The sequence below is a fragment of the Staurois parvus genome, unplaced genomic scaffold (genome assembly GCF_062004578.1).
Source record: "Staurois parvus isolate SC_StPar_1 unplaced genomic scaffold, SC_StPar_1.0 ptg002103l, whole genome shotgun sequence".
NCBI lineage: Eukaryota > Metazoa > Chordata > Amphibia > Anura > Ranidae > Staurois > Staurois parvus.
In genome coordinates, this window is record NW_028319899.1 from 59035 (window position 1) to 83535 (window position 24501).

The following is a 24501-nucleotide window of genomic DNA, read 5'->3' on the forward strand; positions in this document are numbered from 1 at the left end:
ACGCACCCTCTTCCCACGACCAGTACTGACCTCTCTGTGACAGCAGCCACGACCATTTTGTGTAGAGAAAAAGTTTGATTTGTGTCACGTCATGAGTGTTCTGTTGTAAGGCTATGGAGTTGAATTGAGCAAATAGAACCACCTTTAAAGTAAAATACCATCAAACTCAGCACCTGCATGTATAAGTATATTAAGTGCAATGTTCAACCGTGATACCAAAAATTTTAAATAAAATAGGTGTGGATGAAAAAGTGTGCTACAATACACCTTCCTCAGATGCAAAAACCTTGGCAATTATCTTCAAAAAGGTAGGATACACACTAAGTGTTCTAACTGCACAAAAACAACTCACAAAACAAAAAGGTACTTATATAGCACCATCAATTTACGCAGCATATATATATATATATATATATATATATATATATATATATATATATATATATATATATATATATTTTGTACATTCACATCAGTCCCCAACCCTCTCAAGGGGTGTACAATCTAAGGTTCCCAACTTACATTTATATACATACAATAAAAAAGTGATCAGGATATACATCCATAAGGTGCTTGGTTGATATTAAGGTGCTCTCAATACTCTGGCGCAGTTTTACTCGTGCTCCCCCTCTTTGGACCGATCGCCCCAATATTCCATGACACCTTAGTTTGAATAAATGGGCCTGTAAGTGCTTTATTTCTTTGCAGGGCGAAAGAGCACACCTTAAATAAAGAGCACACCTTTCTCTCTAAAACGCTTTTCTCCGGATATGGGTTATACCACTAATGTATACATAAAGGGAACCAGAGAAGCAGCCTCTAATAGTTGTATTACTTTATTAAAATACATTAAAGCTAATACACTTACAATGTAAAATGGCTTGCAATGACATACAAGCAAACTTGCATAAATATGTGGCTGGAACGCTCTAGCATTTCACAGACCAGAAATTAGGTACTGGAAGCGACACAAGAAGCTCCATCTAATGCGTTGTAACTTCATCAGGATTAGCATCTGAGGCCAAAAATGGCGCACGGTGCCAGGTAACTACACAGGGGACCTGTGTGATGTCTGTCAGATGCCACACAGTTTTTATATTATTTTTTTTTTGGGGGGGGGGGATGTTGTTTTTGTACAGTTATAACACCCAGGAGTGTGCATCTCACCTTGAAGATGGTTACAAGGTTTCTGCATAGGAGGGAGGTGTATTGTAGGTGCATACCTATTTATTTTATTTTAGATTTTTTGGTATCACGTTTGAACATTGCACTCTATATACTTATATAAAACAGAAGAACTGTAGCACAGCACCAAGTATATATAATATTCTCACAAAGCAAAAGAGCATCCAAGTAAAAAATAATGGCAACACCATGGAGGCAAAGAATGCTCTATAGCCTGGCTCAAAAAAAGGAGTCAACAGCAAATTGAATGAGAATGGGCAGATTCTATTCCAAATTCAAGGGTATACAAAAATTAAAGGACCTTTAACTCCAGAAGAGGATGAAGGCCACATTTGAGAGCTGTAAACAGGTTTGAAACAATTAAACCTGATCCAACGATCCTTGAACGGCTAAGGTTCCAAATACTGCTTAGACATGGGAAGACTTATTTAAAAAAGAAAAAAAGTCAAAAAAAAAAAATCAAGGTAGAGGACAGAGAAGAAAATCTTATAATTTGTGGAGATCACCATTTGCAGCCAGGCATCTGATATGAGTGTTTCCCATATCCCCACAAAAATTTCTCCCAATCCAAGATGCAATTGAGGGAGGAGGACCTTCATGAGAAGCAGATTCATCCAAAGGTTTTGAATTTGATTGCGGTAGACTTCTCAAATTCCTGGCAGTTGTGGAAGAAGAAAATGTCTCCAAGGCCTGACTGAAGTAAAAGGAGAGTTTTGATTTTGAAGAAGATTATATGCAACATGAGCCTTATGCATGTGTACCTGAGGTAAGAGCTCATTCCTATCCCCTATAGTTTTTTTATGTAGAGGCAGAATTACGTGATGCCATCCCACACATGGCCCGTGCTCAAACCAGACGGTATGAGCTGCTGAGCGGTGGAGCCGGGACCAGCAGTAAGAGCATTGTGCTGGGAGACAGCACAGGGAAGTGTTACTGGATTTATGCATTTTTCAAATAAAAAAAAAAAAATTATACTAGGACATTCCTTTTTGCTTTTCCTGTGGCCTGCATGAGTGCTCGAGAGGAAGAAAGATAAAACGGCCAGCCCTGAGACATTGAAGGAGTGGTGGATGACCTGGTGGATAAGAAGTGAAGAAGTGGTGGAAACCCCTGATTTCAATGAGTGCAAGCTGACCTAGGGCTGAGTGGTGGTGAATAAGGAGTGAAGGTGGAGGTTAGCCATGTGGTAACAGACAGTGGAAGAGAGGACATAATGAGCACTTTATTTTTGCATCAGAACACTGAAAGTGGACATTTACACTCTTACGATTTTCGAGTAGCAGGGTGCACCTTTTGGAGATAAATTTGTACTTTGTGATTGCACTTTATATTGGTATCTGAACACATTCATTTTTTAACACATTTAATTTATATACAGTATGGACACATGAAGTTTTGAAGGATATTTTTATATGAAATCAAATCCTTGTATATGTTCACATGAACTGAAGTTGATGGAGCACACAAACAAAACATTTTTTGTTGAAGCGCTGTTATATATGTATATTTGAATACTAGTCTGATCACACTAGGAGTGATCCGAAGCTGAGTGGATATGGAATAGCGCGGGTGAAAATTTGTGTAACGGAACCGGACCCAGACCGCACTTGGGTATTTCCGTTTCCAGTAATTTTAATGGTAATAGGTATAAAAAGTAGATTTCCATTCATCGTTTTGTGAGTGGAAATCTACTTTTTATACCGATTACCAATAAAATTACTGGTTGCACTAAGGAGGGTCTCTGCTTGTGTCTTACTATGACCCTGGGAGGAGCTGGCTGCTAAACTGGTGGACGCTGGAGGAGGAAGATATTTTCTAGAGAGTGATCCATACTGATAGGATCGTGCGATTCTGCAAGCGTGCTGGCCTCTTGGGGTCTAAGGAAGGAGGTGAGGGGGCATTTTGGCTGTTAAGGATTGTCACGTGTGCATCACGTACACTGCACATAATTTTGCATGAAGAGTGGAGTGTGAAGTTCATCATTAAGCACAGCATCATCAGTATTATTATTAACTTTGGACTTTTCTCGTATTTGAACTATCGTTTATTCCTTTGTGCACTTTTTGTGTGGCACGGTTTATTATTAGTATATATGTTATTATAGTATATATTACTTTATTTTCACGTTTTTGCACGAGATATTCCCCATGAGGGAATACATGCATGACACTGTATATGTATTGAGTATTTTGCATTTATTTTGGGGATTGAGTATATATTGTATTACGGTTCTATTAGATACTAATTAGCGCTGCACTCATAATTTTTGCACTGTTTATTCACTTATTTTGGGTATAAGCTTAGTGTCAGCAGCTTATGGTTATAGGGTAGGAGTCCTTGTGAGCGCAGGTGGTTTTTTGTAATCACTCCCGTCACATATCTCCCCGTTCGGCAGGAGACTAACACAGGAGTAAATCCCAGGACGGATGGACTCCGAAGTTAGTCTGTACTTCCAGTCCCCCAATGCCAGCACCCACACAGTACCCCAACCAAATTCTCCCACACAAAGCATTACTCAGCCAGCCAACCTCTGCCTCTCCCGTAGAACATACCCGCCGCTGGGGAGAAGTACGGACTGGTCCTTCTCCCTGAAGTCCTCTCAGCTGCTGGGGAGAAGACAGGGTGGCTGGGCCGACTCCATCATGCTGTTGGGGATCTGGGCCGACTGCCCAGCATCCCTGGGGTATCCAGGTGGCGACTGTAGTCTCCCCTCCACTTTGCAAATACTGGGGGATGTCCATCAAGTCAAAGTAAGGCTGATATCCTCTTGTCCCAATGCCAGACCCTTTTCTGGGGTTGTGTCAGTGGAGACCGAAGTCCCATCCACGGACATCAGCTCAAGCTGCTGTTGTGAGGTGCCGATTGAATCCTCTTCCTGTAGCTCCTGCGGTGCTGATTGTTTTGGGCAGATGTCAACCACGCCATGCCCTGATGCCAGCTCTTCTGCGGAAGGCGTGCCGGCTGGTTCCTCCTCAGCAAAAAAGTCAATCAAATCCCCAGTCTCTGGAACCGGTGTCTGGGGATAGGGGTTCACCATCTCCTGTCCGTGGAACTCAGAAGACGTTACCAGTGCTGGGCAGAGTTCACTAATGGTTGGCTCTTTTGCCAGGTCTACTGCTGGTTCCTCCTCAGCCGAGAAGTCTATCAAATCCCCAGTCTCTGGAATTTCCTCTGCCAATTCTTGGGCATGCTGCCGAACATGTTTTAGCAGTTGCCGGTATGCCCTTTCCAGATGCAGTTCTTTCTTCAGCAGGTATTCCAGATCTGGTTAAAGCTCTGCGACCCCTGTGAGAGCAAACATAGCCTCTCTGCCTTCTCGCAACTCCTCCAGGGTAGGTTCTCCTTCATCGCCAAACACAAAATGATCTGTAAAGCTATCCCACAGCAATCCAGGCCCACCAAAGTCATGTCCCTCAGGAGAGCACTCTGTTGATACCCCTAAATATTCCTGCTCTGCATACCATTGCAAAGCCCGATATCTGTTGTCCAGTTGTATCTCCTGCTGGACCAGCCCGTCCAACTCAGTCAACCATTGCTCCTGGGGTTGCTCTCCCAGGAATGGCATCCGTAACTTTTGATGGTCCCTGGCCCTTTCCCCTGGGGTTGGATAGCACTTGCCTTTGTCCATACCAGCAGCCTGGAGGGCTCCTCTCCAAAGGACCTCCCAAATCCACTGTCTGAGCTCCAGGTACTGATCCGTAGACACAGTCCTGGGGTATGTTGCAAGAACAGTCTGCAGCAGCCCTGGGAACTCTGCTGCCAGGTCCATATCTCCACTGGGGTAACTGACGTCTACTTTCCTGATCTTGAATCCCGGTGGTGGTTTGAATGTGTTCAGAGCTTGGAAGCACAATCCCACTGCTGCCACCAATGTAACGGAACAGGACCCAGACCGCACTTGGGTATTTCTGTTAGACTCCAGCTTCCCTGTCTGAACACAAATCCCGGACACCACTGCTGATCATGCAGGAAATAAGAGTGTACCAGACTCTTCTTAAGACAGGAAGTCAACTGCTTTATTTTTACACAAACACAAGATATATACACAGGGCAGGGAAATACAACCAGAAACAGGAAACACATCATCAGGCCCTCCCAGTAGGGGGAAGGGCTGCAGGAAACATCCCCCACCAAACCAAGACACAGAACACTGGGATGCAGCATATGGCAGTGAATGGACAACCCCCACACCCATATTAGAACATGTCACCCTGTACCCACTAACAGGCACAGGGTGCCTTAGACATAAGAGGGATTTGGGAAGATGATACAGGAGTCTCCCCACCCCCAAAAGTCACTCCCATCACAATCTGTCTATGAATATCCACCGGGTACTGTACGATTAAGATATCAGCTTTTGAGTGAAATAGGGACATGGAAGAATGCCCAATAATGTAGTATTCAGCAATAAACTATTTAAAGTCAGGCAGGCTAGAAAAACAAGCTGAACAATCAAAAAGAATGAAAAAGCAGGAGTTCTGCATGGAAAGTCCCTGAGGACAATGCTGTAACAATGTACCCTAAAATACACTGCCCAGCTACCATGTCCATAGTCCCTTAACTTGCAGAACGCTTCACAATGCAGCAAAGAAAAAACAGCCAAATTAGGGCGCAGTCTCCAGCATACATGCCAAACAAATCCTGCTCTTGGTTCCAGCATAGACCAAGGAGGGCCCTGACAATATCAGCTTTGCCTTAACTGTAGGGTCCTGTGAAACTGAAGATAGAGTATAAATGCTCACAAAATTTCTTAGACCTGGCCCACACATACAAAAAGGAATTTCCAGAAAATATTTGCCTGATATTAAAGTGGAACTACACTGCATCTGAGCACCACAAATCAAAAATGTCATTTAATTGTTTAATATTCAAAGAAACTGTCCATGTCTCCATGGTTTATTTTGCTGGGCAATCACTTTTGAAAAACACCTCTCTAGCATTTCTGGCTATGGCCATCTTGAGTAAGGGCAGATATTCATGTAGCATTTACTTCCTGGAATTCTTCCCTTAAGTGGCTAAATGGTTAGCACTTCCGCCTGGCAGTATTAGGGTCATTCGTTCGAATCCTAACCACGGCACCACCTGCCTGGAGTTTGCATGTTCTCCCTGTGACTGCGTGGGTTTCCTCCAGGTACTCCGGTTTCCTCCCATACTCCAAAGACATGCTGGTAGGTTAATTGGCTCCTGTCTAAATTGTCCATAGTATGTGTATGTATGAATGCGAGTTAGGAACCTTAGATTGTACACCCCTAGAGGGTTAGGGACTGATGTGAATGTACTAAATATATGTAAAGCGCTACGTAAATTGACGGCGCTATATAAGTACCTGAAATAAATAATAAACTCATGCATGCAGGCAGGAGCTTAGCTGAGAAAACCCCTTCCACCCTCCTCCCCTCTGGAAGACACCTGGGATGTATGACATGATTTGCCTGGGCATGGAAAGCAAGAAGTAACTGAAGAAATGTAAAAAAAAGTTTAAAACAAATTATATATATATATATATATATATATATACATATACATATACATACATATATATATATATGACATACCTTCCTATCCATTTACAAATGCTAACCCAACGCTAGCATAAGGATTTAAAATAGTCATTGTTGACGAAGAAAAGGGAAGTTCTGCTTTAATGAAGTCCTGACATCCATACATCACACCGCCTGGAACACAGGACCATTGCAAGAGCACCAGTATGGAAACTGTCGGATGGACTGCAGAGATCATCCTCGCCACACCATTAGAAACATTCCAGTTGGTCAGTTCTTAGGGCTCAGCCATGTTTGTAGTAACAACTCTTGTTTTAAGGAGGAAGCAGGGTTTAAATAGCACATTAGAGATTGCTAAAAGCACACCTCCTAGCGAGCTCTTGAAAGACAAGAGGAAAACCACTAGTAATGGCGGTGTTCCAGTTTCCTCCAAACCATTTAGTGCGGAGTATGGGAAGGTAATAAATATAGCGGAAAGATATCTGTGTTTAATTTTACACCACTTGCGCCCAAGTGTTGTTTAATTTTACGCCATCTACGCCCAAGGGTTGTCTAAGAACCATTTCCCAAAGAGCTACAACTTTATGCAGAAACTTGTCTCCTAGTCTATATTCTAGCAGGAAAAATACTCCTTCCCATTGGTTGAAATTTAAAAAAGGTACTTTTCGGTGTGGCATGAATGGATGTCCCTGCTCTGGCCTTCCAGGGACACCCGCATGAAAATACACACTGATCTCTCCCAGACCATCATACTTAAAGAGACGCTCCATAAAACCTCTGCTCCTGGTCCTATATAACCACTCTATTCATTACCGGTGGGGCTTTCCTTTCCGGCTTCCTCTCTCATACCAAGGGGCACAGTACGATGTCACCAACCCATAGGAATTCAAGAGATGCCTCGCAGATCTTGCTCTTCTTCCATTGTTGGTCTCTACATCGCAGTCAGCACCAGTGGCATAAATTCCTCACCAGCGGCATAAATTCCTCACCAGCGGCATCCATCCCTCATCAGCTTAGTCTATCTCTCAAGCTCCCATTGAAGATCAGAAGTCCCAAGCCTGAGCCAACTACATTCTCAAACCTTCTAACTGGTGGGACATGGATGACCTCGCACCACGTGAGCTTTTGGTCTTTTTTCCCCTTTTGTCATAGGTTACAAGGATAAATTTCCTCCTGGATTTCTCTTTTTGACTCCCTAATCCCCCCCCCTTTTTTTTTCTCCTTTCTTTCTTGGCTGGCCATCTGTAGGGAGCCCACACAAACTCCATGACACCAAGAATTGTTAGGCATGAGACTTATACAAGTCTCTATGGGGCAAAGGTGAACTTTCACGCCCTACTTGTCTCTTTTTCTTGGTTTTGCTTGCATACATAACTTACTGTTAGGTTCCTACTGCACTACATAAATTGTCTATCAGCTATATTTGTATTGTGGGAAGTTTCTCCCCACATTGGTCAATTATGTTCCCTTATCCTGGTTCCCTTTACAACCTACACACAGCCCCCCTCCCCCCTCTTTTTCTTCATTCCTTCCCATTTCCTAAGCCTACCAATGGTTGCGGACCCATGTGGGGGCCCTCCCAGTATACTTGGGCAAGTGCATGGTTATTCTGGCCCTGAACTTTGTTATAGGTGTCCTGCTGCCCTCGGTGGAGGCAGTTGTTTATATGTAATGCGTATAGCTGTTAAAGAGGATTTGACTGTTTAGTTCGGAAGCCTGCCTCTCCCAAAATTGTTCAGCCCTTGGACCAGGTTGTTGGGATGCCCTCTGTGCCTCCCATGTCTCCCTCTCCTTCCTCACCTACTCCCTTTCCCACTCCCTCACTATGAGGCCGGGACTATGTTCTCTTAGGCCTAAGATCTCTTATTTGCCACTGTATGTTTGTACAATTTTTATTATGCCGCTTCCCTGTTTTTATAAGCCATAAGTGGTTTTCATGAATGCAGCTACACCTTACATTATAAGTACTCAAAGTTATCATGCAACCCCCCCCCCCACCCATTTTTATTTTTTTTACTTGTCTCAGTTTGAACTGCAGTGGTTACTTGTGCTGGTCAAGATACAACCGAGAAACAAAATTTCAGGCCTCGATCCCTCCAGTCATGAAAAACCTCCAGTTTAGCCAGTTCTGCATATTGTGAATTATTCAACAAGGGAGTACAGGAAAGAAAGCCGGTAATATGAAAGGATGCTTTTACCGTACTCCAGACACGCCTCAAGAGGTCTGCAGTTGGAGCCGTGGATTGAAGGGCCGGTAGAGCCATCTCAAGGTGAGAAAGGGCTGAAATGGTGGGATCAGGAAGGGAAATCAAATATTGGGACCAGTCCCAGCCAACCAATTGCTGCAATTGGGACGCCAGAAAATAACATCTGGGCACAAGAACCGCCAACCCCCCCAACTCCTTGCCATATTGCAACGTGGACAATTTTATCCTAGCCACCTGTTTCTTCCAATTAAGACTCCTAAACTGGGTCTCTATGCGATTAAACAATTTCTTAGGAATCCATATGGGAGAATTATGAAAAATATAAAGAAAGTTGCAGGGCCCAAATCATTTTAATTAAATTGACGCTACCCACCACCGACAGAGGGAGTTTACTCCATCAGAAATTGAAGTGTAACAGTTGGTGCAGAGGTAAAAGGTTAAGAGAAATATACTGCTTAGGATCTGGAGAGACTACCACCCCCAAATACTTAAATGTAGACACTACTTGGATGTGTTGTGCACAGGCCAGGAGGGGGAGTTCTACAGGATCCATGGGCATCAACACCAATTTATGCCAGTTAATTTAAATTTAAGGTTTGACAAGCTGGATATTTACTCGCTGCATCTTTTATATGTAAAAAAAAATAAGGCAATTTATTGCTTTTTTGTGACCTAAAATTAACTTGTATTTTTTACTGAAATTTTGCGGTAATATCATGCGCCATAAAAAATTGGAACTACCACTATTTATTCTCTAGGGTCTCTGCTTTCAGAAAATATATGTTTGGGGATTTTATGCAATCTTCAGGCCTACAAGGTTTTAACTGTGTGCAAAAACCACAAAACTGCTCTGGCAGCGAAAGGGATAAAGTATAAGCCCTGACCCACCCTTTCCTGACGAGCAGACAATCACTGTTCATCACGCTGCAAGGTCTCTCTCCTCCCTGCTAGTCCCTGGATGCGATACTGGAGACAGGCAGGGAGGGGAGGAGGAGATAAACAGCGCAATGTTAAAAATATTACACATTTAAGTCACCATAAAGCCTCTTTTGTTTTTAAAAGGCCCAGACATTCCTAAAATCACCTCGGATTTAAATATGGTTTCTGTTAAAGTTTTATTGTTTAATTTTTTTTTTACCTGGACAAGTAGATTGTCATGAGGGACAAGTAGATTGTCATGAGGGACAAGTAGATTGTCATGAGGGACAAGTAGATTGTCATGAGGGACAAGTAGATTGTCATGAGGGACAAGTAGATTGGGGCCCCGATTTAGTCCCTTGACAAGTAGTTTTTTAAAAAATTTCCACACCCCTGGTGTACCTCCAGGTCGCCCAGCAGTGCACCTGTTGCCCATCAGTGTACCTGTCGCCCATCAGTGCCAATCAGCAATGCACCTGTTGTCCATCAGTGCCACCATCAGCAGAGTACTGTCACACAGCCACCATCACCAGAGTACTGGTCCTACAGCCAACATCAGCAATCTATCTGTCCCAGTGCCAGCAGAGCCAGCCATGTCAAAACAAGTTTACACTAGTGAGGAGGCGTTCTAAAGGTAGCCACAGGCAGCGCAAATACACCCCAATGGTCAATTTCCAAATGCCAATGGCGTTAGACCCATAGAGGAAAGACCCAGTACCAGCACTGGAATATTCCATCAACCCCCAAGAATCCGGGCCCAAAAATACCTCCCAGATCCTCTTGCCAACCCATTATGGCTGGCCTCCAACTCCAGATCAGCAAGCATTCCCCCTTTCACCGCACAGCCAGGTGTGCATGCCAATACTGAGAATTTTTCAGCAATTGATTTTTTTTATTTTTGCCCGACACTTTAATACAGTTTATTGTGGACCAGACAAACCTTTTTGCCCAACAATTCATTTCTAACAACTCCAGTTCATTCTATGCCTGTCCATTTGAATGGAGACCTCTTACATTGGAGGAATTTAAGTTATTTTGGGGCCTCACCGTTAACATGGGGCTTAAAAAAAAAAATGGACATGCATACTGGTCCACACACCCAATCCACCACATGCCAATTTCTATGCTGTAATGCCCAGGTCACGCTATGAGATGATCATGCGTTTTCTTCACTTCAGTGACAATATCCAGTGCCCTCTCAGAGATCATCCCAACTATGACAAATTATACAAAATTCACCCACTTAATTATTTTTTCCCCAAAGATTTGCTGAACCTCTTGTCCCCAAAAAAAACAAATGTGTGGACGAATCCCTTGTCCATTTGACTGGCAGGCTAGGAATTAACCTGTCTAGCAGTCTGATTATGTCAGTATTTCTGCGCTCAAAGCAGTACATTGTTTTCAATGGAAATATGTTGTTTTTATTGTAGGCCTGTAATTCTTAGGAATAACTCACTAAAATCTGTCCGACAAAGAGTCTAGTAAACATCCTGGGTATGATAAAATTTGAAACAAAATTATAAATAAAATAATCAAAAATAATAAAAATTTAATTCAATAATGTAATTAAACCAAAAACACTGAAATTTGAAATAGAGCGCCAAGTTTGCAAATCACTGAGCTCAGTCGCAAAATCGTTTTCAATATCTGATGACAAATTCCCCCATGAATCATTATCACTCAATTCTGCAAGTGGTTCTAATTTACTATCGCTGTTCTCTAGCTGGCCTAAAAGGGACGCTTTTTGGATGCCATGGACATTTCTCAGTTTCCAGGCAGAAAGAACGGTACAAATGCAGGCAGGGCACATGACAAAGCACTAGGTACAAAATGTATGTGAAATGGTTTGATACAGAAATGTAATACGATCAGATTTTAGTGTATTGAGTTAATGTCAAATTTTTACATCTTTGAAATTCCCGCCAGTTCCATTCCCCGTAGGTCCTGACGCTCGCAGGGAACGGAACCCGGAATCGGCCAGAGGACATGGCCGGGGACGCTGCAGGGGGGACATCGCGGGTCCGCAGGACAAGGTAAGTGCTCGAGGGATCCCAGAGCAACGCTGCAGTGTAATTTAGAGTGTAGCTCGGGGTTACCGCTTCTGATACTGAAAGTTAACGCCGAGCTACACTCGGGAATACTGCCAGGGGGGTTAAGCAATATATTCCAAGAGGGCAAGATATGGAGTAAAGCCCCACAAGCTTTGTGAAAGAACCACGGGATATTTATATGCATTCCGCATATATGAAGGCAAATATTCCCAGCTCCACCCCCGAGTGAGTGCCCAACTTACATTGGATCAAGTGGAAAAATTGTCTGGGACCTAGCTTATTCACTTTACCAAAAAGGCTATTGTGACGGACGTGGCACCAGACCCCCAGCCCTTCTCAGCAACTCGTGAATGAAGGACCAGCCAATCTAAAACCACGCTGTAACAATACCACGCTCAGCTGCACCTTGCACAAAGATTTTCCAGCTAATGGACCACAATCTCTGTACCCGCAGCCTGAGAGCGATTGTTACTGGGTCAGGTTAATTATTACGCAAATAACCCTTCACACTGCCACCACCTCCATTTTGTACAGAGAAAGAGGAAACTCACCAATCTTAGCAGTAAAACACTATGATGTTTGAATAAGCGTCTGGATACACACTGTCACTGCAGGCAGATGTATCCAGAGGTTTAAAACACACAGTAGCGCTCTTCAGAGACAGGGATTCTTAGTTTGCATTAAAGAGCTTTAGAAACAGTTCAACACTTTTCAAATAATAGGATTTATTACTAAAAAAGGTCAAAAAGGAGCAATAAAAATATTTACAGACAAAGATGTAGCCTATATACAGTCAGGTCCATAAATATTGGGACATCGACACAATTCTAACATTTTTGGCTCTATACACCACCACAATGGATTTGAAATAAAACGAACAAGATGTGCTTTAACTGCAGACTGTCAGCTTTAATTTGAGGGTATTTACATCCAAATCAGGTGAACGGTGTAGGAATTACAACAGTTGGCATATGTGCCTCCCACTGGTTAAGGGACCAAAATTAATAGGACAGAATAATAATCATAAATCAAACTTTCACTTAATACTTGCTTGCAAATCCTTTGCAGTCAATTACAGCCTGAAGTCTGGAACGCATAGACATCACCAGATGCTGGGTTCCATCCCTGGTGATGCTCTGCCAGGCCTCTACTGCAACTGTCTTCAGTTCCTGCTTGTTCTTGGGGCATTTTCCCTTCAGTTTTGTCTTCAGCAAGTGAAATGCATGCTCAATCGGATTCAGGTCAGGTGATTGACTTGGCTATTGCATAACATTCCACTTTTTCGCAGAATGTATTTTGGGGTGTAATTCTTGGTATGTCCATGCTGTTTTTTAGAAATATCTTCTAGATTGACAACATTGTGTTAAAAAAATAAATTTTCATTTTCTTTCCACATTTTCTTAAAACTTGTGGAAAAAAATGACATGTTCAAAAGACTCATTGTGCCCCACACAAAATACGTTGCAGTATTTGCTCTCCAAAATGGGGTTGTGACGAACCGTCCCTTTGTGATAACATTTTGCCCTTTCTGTTCCGGTTTTATCTCCTTGTTAAGTGGTCTTGCCATTCTACCCTTTTTAAAGCTGTATATGTTTAGCAGCCGATATGTAGACAAGCATTCTACACTGTTTGTTTAGGGTAATGTGAACTTGTAGTCTTTCACTTCTCTAAATTTCATACTGTGCTGATTGCTGTTGTGTTGTAGAGTTTTATTGTGGGTGGGGAAAACCAGGTGCCAGACTGTCTGGTGGGGGTGGGCTGAAGGGGGCAGGGATTACTGCCAGCATGTGCTATATATACTGAGCTGTGTTCATTAGAGATTAATTCATTCACCCTACACGAAGTTCCAACTCGTGGTTTGGGATACCGGGGAAGGATTGTCTTTGAGCTCTAATACCCGCCTTGGCAGAGCACTGGAAGACTTGCTGGAAAAGGGGACCATTGGCTGAGACTCATCGCTCCGCACGAGGAAGCCCAGGTGGAAGGGTTCCGCCACAACTGGTTGGCAGCAGTGGGATCTTTCCTCATTGCGGAGAAAGTCCAAACCACCAACCGGGACCCCATCTTTTTCACGGAGATGTCCCTGCTCGGCCAGATGGATATACGGGACCTCCAGAAGCCAGCTCTCAAAAGCCTGCTTGTCTCCTTGAGGAGGTATCGCTGACTCCAAGACCAGAGAAGAACTGTTGGACGAGATTATGGCCCTGGACCAAGTGAAGGCGCACCCTGCTTCACCTGATGCACACTCCGCTCTGCCAGAAGCGAACTCCGCTTCACGGGAGGAGTTAGAGGAGCAGCTCATCAGCCCCTGAAACACCAGGGCCGCTTAGCACCATACGGAGACCCCTATACCATTCGGATTTACAAGAGGTGGAGTGGCATTGGGCTCTGTTCGGCAGCACTCCCACCCCCGAACAGATATCCAAGGCCCTGGACGATGCCACCCAACTGCGGCTTAGTCACTCTTGGTCATCAACCGAGAAATCGGTCTGGGAGGGGATTACCTCGCGCCTTCTCCAGACTGCAACCGGACCAAAGAAAATTCCCTACGCTGCTTTTAAAACTCTCGTAAGCGGATGGGGACACTGACAGCTTTTTTCAGGACTTTGAACGGTTGTGCAACATCCATGGTGTGGCAGCCCAAGACCGGGTCCCCATTTTGAGCAGCAAGCTAACCGGTCAGGCTGCAGACGCGTTCAGGACTGTACCCGACAGCTTCTGCTTGGGTTACGATTATGTTAAGGAACACTTGCTGGCCCGCTACGCTCTCACCCCAGAGGCATACAGCTTAAAGTTCCGGGCACTCAAGAAGAAACCCCAGGACACCTTCACTGAATGGAGACATCAGTTACAACACGCTGCCCGCAGCTGGGTCCAAGGGTGTCAGATTACCAAGCTGGAGGGACTGTTGCAACTACTGTTACTGGAGCAGTTTTACACTGGACTTCCAGGGGGTATTTGACAATGGGTCCGGGACAGACACCCCCTAACCTTAGCAGACACCAGCCGCTGGGCAGATGAGTACTTGGACAACAGGAGGCTATCCGAGCCCGCCATTCCCCCTGCACCCCGTCCACAACCAGTGGTACCCACTCCGGTCACCCGAGAATGCCTCAGACCACCCACACCTTCCGACCCAAAGTGGCCTGGCCCACGCTGTTATGGCTGCAACCAAACAGGGCACATCCACATTCATTGCCCCCAGAATCCACCACAGCCCCCGACCAGCCAACCCCCTCGGGGCAATTCCAACCGACCCTATGGCCGAGCCTCTTCCTTCTCCCTACTGCCAGCACATCCCAGTAACACCACCTCTTCATGGAGAAATTTTACAATCCAGGATGAGAACATCGGTGTCTTTAACAAGGCTAACCCTCTCCAGGCTGCCACCCCGGACAATCGCCGACATCACCAACAGGTTGTCCATGTTAACAGTCATCGGGCCCAAGGATTACGGGACACTGGTGCCACACTCACCCTAGTCCAGCCCCAACTGTCAGTCTTGTGAGGTCTGCCAGTAGGTAAGGAAGCAGGGAGACAGGCCCAGGGCCACTGAGGCCCCTACCCATAGTAGGGGAACCTTTCAGTCGTATCACCGTGGACCTAGTGGGGCCCCAGAAACGGCCTAGTCCCACAGGCAAGAAGTATATCTTGACCATTGTCGACTACACCACCCGGTATCCGGGAGGCCATAGCGCTGAGAGATGTGCAGGCAGAAACAGTTGCTCAAGCCTTGCTGCAGATCTTTACTCGGGTAGGTTTTCCTCGGGAGATCCTGACCGACCAAAAGCAGGCAGTTCACGGCCGAGCTTACCCAACAACTCTGGAAGTTGTGTGGGATCATACCGCTGTAAAGCTCTCCCTACCACCCCCAGACCAATGGGCTCTGCAAACGGTTTAACGGTACGCTGAAACAGCTCCTCTGAATGTACACCATGTCCCATAAGGACTGGGAGCGGTACCTCCCCCACCTCCTGTTCGCCTACCGAGAGGTACCGCAGGAGTCCACTGGGTTCTCTCCCTTCAAGCTGCTGTACGGCCGGAGGGTTCGGGGACCCCTGGATCTCCTAGGCAAACACTGGGATGGAGCAGTGGCCGAGGAGGGGACCTTGGTGGTGGCCTATGTGCTGGAGCTCAGGGAGAGGCTACAACGGTTGACGACCCTAGTACAGGACAATCCGAAAAAAAAACTACATGGACCACCCTATAACAATCTTAGTACTGCAGTGTGTCTTGTAAGGAATAGGATACAGAATAAATAGTATATATTTCTAAATTATTTATTACCACCTGTCACGGTGACCTTAACAGGGGTACAGGTATTCCAACATATACAACCAATTCAGAAACTGCTAATGAGCTGTAAGCGATGAGATGTTAAGTGCAAAGAGAAAAAAATCTAGTGAAAAATAAAAAATAAATCTGCTCCGGCAGAAGGGTTCCAGTACCTAGAAACACTAGAAAAACACTGGAGCCTCACTGAAAGGGCACAGATTCCAGCAAAGCTTTCAAATGGACAGAAAGGTCGAGAAATAAAAACTCTGCACATGTCATAAGTTCTAACTCCTCCCTATGTTACTAAAACGTAGTTTTGTTAGTCTACTAGTGTGATATGCCCTCATTTCCTGCCCACACAAGCGAGAGGAAATCTAATGAGGATACAAAACAGCAACAAAAACCTTTTTTTTGGGGGGGGGGGGTTACACTTTAGTGCTTGACTTCACACTCTGTACAATTCATAACTGATTAAATATTAATTTATGATTCAATAAATTACTTCATTTTGCTAGAAAACCATAAAGAAGCTATGCGTTAGCCCAGGGCTTGAAAAAGCCGCTCGCCTGCATGCCAAACGCGAGAAATTCCTCTGTGGTGAGAAGCGAGCACAGATGGAGCGACTGCACCTGCGCTCCAAGCCTCATTGTGAAGCAGAGTTCCGGTTTACGGCTTCGCTGAGAGGAGACACCCTCTCCACCGCTGCGGGGGGACTCAGGAGGGACTAGAAGTACTGTATACTGCATGTCATATCACTATAAATGGAGTACAGGGGAGCTGGGATATACATTACTGTGTACAGTTTTATATTTTGGACTCTTTATTCTAAAGAAAAATGTAATTTCATAAGCTTTAAGGAGGCGTGGTTGGGGCGGGCCAGGGGTGGGGTTTGGGGCAGGCCGGGGATGGGGTTGGGGGCGGACCTGGGCAAGGTTGGGTGGGGCAACTGGCGGAGAGTAAGTTTTGTGACCTGCTAGTAGGTCTGGACTCTAAATTTTAACCCCTGCGTTAGCCTAATGTGTATGCAACGCCCAGTCATACAAAAGAGTAACTACTGAACATCTAGCTGCTGTGCCCTAATAATTTCAGATGCAAAAATTTAAAGCTCTCACTTAAAGCACAAAGTTTCTTACGTTAAATTTCTTAGTCTGGCTTCATTTGGCATCATTGGTGAAGGGGCACCATCTCTTTCCCAGTGTGTCGGTTTGGATAAATATATTTGCTCAAACTTCAAAAGGTATCTTGGCTGTAATTTGATAAAAAAAAAGTTAGCAAAAATATTACATTTACAGACATTAGAGCAAGCATATCAATGGTTTACTTTGAATTTCATCTTGCAATTACATGCATTACAACAAATGCATTACAACAAAGTGACAGATAATGTATAAAAAAAATACTCAATTTGATTACCTTTTAATCAAATTGGGTATTTGTTATACATTATTTGTATAGCGGTTATGTAAATATTTTCTTCCCACTAACACAGTGCTGTGGGAACATGTTGTGATGTTAAAGTAGTATCACCAGAAATGAAAAATGTTAAGTTTTCCAAGGAACCACTTGCTACTGTGTAAATCTGCGTAGAAGTTCCAAGGTAGCAGTTTGACCATGCCGCCTTCCTCTATCAGACAACACTGAACAACAGTTGTGACTGACAGCACAGCACACACAAGCACACAAGGGACCCCCCCCTCATCTCTGTTTGTTGCAGATTGAGCCCAGATCCACCAATCAATTCAGCTATTCAAGGCATAGAGTGAAACCCCGAGCTTGTGTTGGGATTGACTGCAGGAGAGGATGCACTCTCATTGACAAAAGCATAAGCCGACAACAGCACAAGCCTGCTACACTTGGTTCTCTCAGAACCAAGTAGCATGTGCTTGGTGGCATGTGCTGTTGCCAGCTGGTGAGTTTGTGAAGGAAAAACACTCCTCTTCATCAACAATCTCTCAACACCAAAAGCTAACAATTTAACTCACTGTGCAGTACAAAAGTCTTAAGCGAATAAATCTATGGCTCTTAATGTGCCACGGGGCAGTATTCATAACAGCACAAGCTGACAGCTTAAGTATATGTGCCCTGAATAGCTGCATTAACCTGTTATGAACACCTAACACAATTAAACTAATTAAATTTAACTAATTAAGGTGTCCGTTTATGACACAGAGAATAGCTGCGATTCAACGGATCTCAGCTATTCTCTGGTCATTCACAGTTTATGACACTCAGGAGATCATATCAGCCCTTCACTGGAGATCTGTGTTCTCCCTCCAGATTCTCCAGCCCAGAGCTGGAGAATCGGAGGGACCGCAAACTAAGCAGAGATAATTTACCTCTGCTTAGTAAACTGATCTTTTACTGTAATCTCGCGAGATTATAGTAAAATCAGCCATTTTCCAGAGTTTGTAGACCGTTCTCCAGCGTTTGGAGACCGTTCTCCCTTCGTTCGGAGAACTGCTTCATAAACTGCATTCACAGGAGAACTGTGTTCTCCGAGAATGAAGGAGAACTGAGCAGCGATCTATTACCGCTGGTTCATAAATGGACACCATTATTGCCAAAAGTATTGGGACAGAACTCCAAATCATGGGATTCAGGTGTTCCAATCACATCCATGGCCACAGGTGTATAAAATCAAGCACCTAGGAATGCAGACTGCTTCTACAAACATTTGTGAAAACTCTCAGGAGCTCAGTGAATTTAAGCGTGGTACCATGATATGTTGCCACCTGTGCAATAAGTCAATCCGTGAAGTTTCCTTGCTACTAAATATCCCACGGTCCACTGTTAGTGGTACTATAACAAAGTGGTAGGAACTGGGAAAAACAGCAACTCAGCCACCAAGTGGTAGGCCACTTAAAATAACAGAGCAGGGTCAGGGCATGCTGAAGCACACAGTGCGCAGATGTCATCAACTGTCTGAACAGTCAATAGCTAAAGACTAGTAATGCAAGATATAGTGAGCGCTCTTAAGTAGGCAGCAGCTGAAACACTTAAGGTAACCACAGCGACCTCTGTAATAAATAAAGTGCAGCGCTCAATGTATAGATGAAGTAGAAAGAAATCTTGTGAAGTAAGTTATTCAATAGAGTCCAGCAGTTTGTACTGATCAAAGTTCTTAAGAAGTAATTATCCCAACGAAACTGAGACCAGAATAACAGAAGTGCGCACTCACCAGAAGCGCATGGATAATGCGCATGTAGGAATATTAATCCTAGATGGTATTCTGTAGTCAACAGGTGGTGGGCATCCTTCTGAGGTCTGGTCACTCAGTCTGGATTAGGTATGGGATATTCCTAGATCCAGAGGTCCCCTTTAAGGGTGGATGGGCGCTAAATCTGCATATAGGGCTCCCTCCTCTGGATACTGATGGTATAAGATTCTGTCCTGTAGATGTAATAGCTCCACAAAGGAGCCCCAAAAACAGGTGCAGAATAGTGTATTTCTCAAAAATAATTTTATTATATTATATTCAGGGCAGTAAGTGTATAAAAACTAGTAAAGTTGCAAATATGGTTGAAAAAGCAACACTGACCCCTTTAAAAGATGGCCGCCGTGCCTCCTCATGGCTCCGGCGGCTAAAAGACGTCACGCTCTGTGCAGCTCCTCCTAAGGCCTTTCGTGCTAAGGCACATCATCAGAGGGGAGGCTGGACAGAGGCGTGACAGATGTCTGCGGTTAAAATGGCGCACGCGCATTGAGCCGTCGCCAGTTTTCCGGAAATAGCCAACTGCACACGTGCGGGCGCGAAAGTATCATAGTAGCACAGGAAATGATGTATGCATATCAAACCGCCGCCATTTTCCCGAAGTGTGCCAGAAGAGCACGCGGATGCGCGAGTGTGCCATTTTCATGTGTATATTAGATTGAAGGGAGAGTGAATCTATCTCTTCTGTCAGAAGGCAACAGTGAATGATGCCATAGACGCTGGGAGGAAGATTTAATATACGCTAGGGATTGGCCAGAACTGATGATGTACAAAAGATATATAGACGATATCTTCCTCCTTTGGAATGGGGAAGAGGAATCGCTCATCAACTTTTTTTACTACACTTAACAATAGTCTCAATATTAATCTTACACATACAGCCAACAAGAAATCAACTTTTTAGACTTAACCCTTATCAATTTTAATGGGAAAATAACTACGAAATCATTTTTTAAAGCCACGGACTGTAACAGCTACATCCCTCTTGGTAGCTGCCACCACCCCAGATAGTTGGCAAACATCCCAAAGGGTCAACTAATGAGGATTAGACGGAATTGCACAAATAATACTTACCGATTACAGGCAAACATCTTGAAAAAAAGATTCTTGGAGAAAGGTTATGATGAGACTACTTTAGAACATACCATCCAGGATGTTGCGCAAATGGATAGGACTAATATGCTACTCAATAGACCCAAAACGGCACAAGCTAAAACATGCCCTTTTGTCACTACCTTCTCGGTTCAATACAAGCATATTAGCAGGATTATTAACAAAAACTGGGACATTTTAAAATTGGACCCAGTACTTTCCAAAATCCTACCTGAAAAACCTGAAATCATTTAATCGGAAAGCCACCACCATAAGACACAGGACTGCACCTAATATTGTGGACCCACCCACAAAAATGTCCTATTTTTAATAAACTAAAGGGCTTCCACCCCTGTGGTAGATGTGTCATATGCAAGTGTAATAATACCAGGAAACGCAGAATCGACACATTCGATTCATTCATTACCAATAAGTCATATGATATAAAAAGTTTCATTTCATGTAATAGCAGATTTGTGGTGTATTTGCTACAATGCCCTTGCCAGAAACAGTATGTGGGCAGGACAACTAGACGCTTACGTGATCGCCTAAGGGAACATGTATCCAATATTAAAAAAGGCTTTAAAGAGCATTCCTTGTCCAACCACTACCGGTTGCACCATAATAAGGACCCATCATCCCTGAAATACGTGGGGATTGAAATTATTAATAACCATTGGAGAGGTATTAATAAGACAAGGGCTGTTTCCCAGGCAGAGACCAAGTGGGTCTTTGGGTTAAATACATTACACCCCTTGGGACATAACATAGAAGTGGATGTCAACTGCTTCATTGCCAACAGCTGAAATTTGCTACCTTTCCCTTACTCTTAATCCTATTATAAATGTTGGATATATAAACATTTCTACATGCTCCCTTGGGCTATATAATTCGATGCTTCATTCCTATCCTATTCTATATAAATGATTTTATAAATTAGATTTGAAATATTTTATGGATATCCCTATATGTGATTTTATCTTGTAATAAGGGGTATCATCAACATGCTGATTATTATACATATACTTATATTAATTTGGTGGATAATTACTCTCTTATCTTATATTTTATATTCTTCTGAATATTGGCTTAAAATTAATCTAATTTTATACATCTTATTGATGGTCATTTTACGGATATTTATATAAACATATTAAGGTGTCATACTCTTGGGGGTTATTATACACAGAATATTATATTTATTATTTCTATACATTACAAATGCTTTTTAGGGGTTGATTATTTCTTACCTATTTATTCCATTTTATATATGTAAAATATTTTTGATGATTGGTTTTATTCCAATCCAATGTGATTATTTTCGATTTATCGTATTTTATCTTTGTATTTTTAGCGTAACATCCACCAATTAATTTATGAATTATAAGGGCACACTGATCCCATTTTATATAGGTCTACATTTTATCTACAATATTTTTTTATATAACTGTATGACTATTTTATCGGAATCTGTAACACTGATATCTCTGAAAGATGTACATATTCTCAAGTTTCAGGTGCTTTGTATACTACACATCCATCTCATTAAGGTCTGACGAGACCATCCCATCTTTTAACATGATTATCCTCATATGGATTTATAATATCCCAGGGTTCATAATAGCAGAATTTTGCTGGCATTTATTTTAACATGCCCACTTCCCTGGGGTCTATGGCATCCTTCACTGTTGCCTTCTGACAGAAGAGGTAGATTCACTCTCCCTTCGATCTGATATACACATGAAAATGGCGCACTCGCGCATCCGCATGCTCTTCTGGCACACTTCGGGAAAATGGCGGCGGTTTGATACGCATACGTCATTTCCTGTGCTACTATGATACTTTCGCGCCCGCACGTGCGCAGTTGGCTATTTCCGGAAACCGGTCGACGACTCAATACGCGTGCGCCATTTCCTCTACTTTAACTGCAGACATCTGTCACGCCTCTGTCCAGCCTCCCCTCTGATGATGTGCCTTAGCACGAAAGGCCTTTAGGAGGAGCTGCACAGAGCGTGACGTCTTTTAGCCGCCGGAGCCACGAGGAGGCACGGCGGCCATCTTTTAAAGGAGTCAGTGTTGCTTTTTCAACCATATTTGCAACTTTACTCGTTTTTATACACTTACTGCCCTGAATATAATATAATAAAATTATTTTTGAGAAATACTACACTATTCTGCACCTGTTTTTGGGGCTCCTTTTTGGAGCTATTACATCTATATACCATCTTATACCATCCAGAGGAGGGAGCCCTGTCTGCAGATTGAGCGCCCATCCACCCTTAAAGGGGACCTCTGGACCTAGGAATATCCCATACCTAATCCAGGCTGAGTGACCAGACCTCAGAAGGATGCCCACCACCTGTTGACTACAGAATACCATCCAGAATTAATATTCCTACATGCGCATTATCCATGCGCTTCTGGTGAGTGCACACTTCTGTTATTCTAGTCTGTTTCGTTGGGATAATTACTTCATAAGAACTTTGATCAGTACAAACTGCTGGACTCTATTGAATAACTTACTTCACAAGATTTTTTTCTACTTCATCTATACATTGAGCGCTGCACTTTATTTGTTCTTAATAGCTAAAGACTCCAAACTTCATGTGGCCTTCAGATTAGCACAATAGTGCTTAGAGGGCTTCATGGAATGGAAATCTATGGCCGAGCAGCTGAATCCAATCCTTACATCAAGTGCCATGCAAAGCATTAGATGCAGTGGTGTAAAGCACGCCGCCGCTAGACTCTACAACAGTGGAGTTGTGTTCTCTAGAGTGACCAATCACGCTTCTCTGTCTGGCAATCCGAAGAAGTGTCTGGGTTTGGCAGTTGCCAGGAGAGCGGTATTTGCCTGACTGCATTGGGCCAAGTGTAAAGTTTGGTGGAGGGGGATTATGGTGTGGGGTTGTTTTTCAGGGGTTGGGCTTGGCCCCTTAGTTTCAGTGAAGGGAACTCTTAAGGCGCCAGCATACCAAGAGATTTTGGACAATTTCATACTCCCAACTTTGTGGGAAACGTTTTTGGGAGGGACCCTTCCTGTTCAAACATCACTGCGCACCAGTGCACAAAGCAAGGTCCATAAAGACATGGATGAGCTAGTTTGGGGTGGAGGAACTTGACTTGCCTGACCAGAGTCCTGACCTCAACTGATAGGACACCTTTGGGATAAATTATATGGAGACTGCGAGCCTGGCCTTCTTGTCCGACTTCAGTGCCTGACCTCACAAATGCGTTTCTGAAAAAATGGTCAAACATTCCCATAGGCACACACCTAACCCTCAGACAGCCTTCCCATGACAGCTGAAGCGGTTCTAGCTGCAAAGGGTGGGCCAACTCAATACTGAACCCTAAGGACTAAGGCCGGGATGCCATTAAAGCTTCTGTGCGTGTACCCAAGTGAGGTCTGGGTCCGGTTCCGTTACAGACACAGACACACACGCACAAAGAGACACAGAGACACACACACTCGCACACAGACACAGACACACACAGACCAGGGGTGGACTGAGCACTCATGGGGCCCCCGGGCAATAGGGGATCATGAGGCCCCTGTGCCCTTGCCCAACCTCAAGCCTATGAGAAAGGTACCAAGGGCATCTCATGGTGCCCCCTACCGACCCCCGGCCCTCGGGCAGTGCCCGAGTTTCCAAATGGTCAGTCCGCCCCTGAGACACAGGCAGGCAGGCGCGCAGGCAGGCAAGCGCACAGGCAGACAGGCGCGCAGGCAGACAGGCGCGCAGGCAGACAGGCGCGCAGGCAGACAGCCGTGCAGGCAGACAGCCGCGCAGGCAGACACAGGCAGACAGCCACAAAGACACATAGAGACACAGACAGACACACAGGGACTGACACACTATTGCCAAAAGTATTGGTATACTGCCATAATGGTAAAAGTATGTAGCTAGAACCTTCAGGGCCCCAGTGCAAGAAACAATGAAGGGCCCCTGCAGCCCTTTCCATCGGTCCTGGGTACCATCCCACGGCCCTTTATTATGAACCCGCAGCGGGCCCCTTTCATGCATTTGCATGTGCTTCCTGATCCCCATCTCTCTACTCAGTAG

General features: G+C 44.1%; 1 protein-coding gene across 1 annotated transcript in view; it reads right to left on the bottom strand.

Moving 5' to 3' along the window:
* The window catches only part of LOC149432804 (DNA-directed RNA polymerase II subunit RPB2-like), a gene marked incomplete at its 5' end in the record, with an annotated part of 100897 nt that overhangs the window by 55744 nt on the left and 20652 nt on the right, over positions 1 to 24501 (bottom strand). The window contains one exon of the mRNA XM_089664928.1: positions 17271 to 17383. Coding sequence (XP_089521054.1) covers positions 17271 to 17383 — 113 coding nt within the window. The remainder of the gene's footprint in view (positions 1 to 17270; positions 17384 to 24501) is intronic.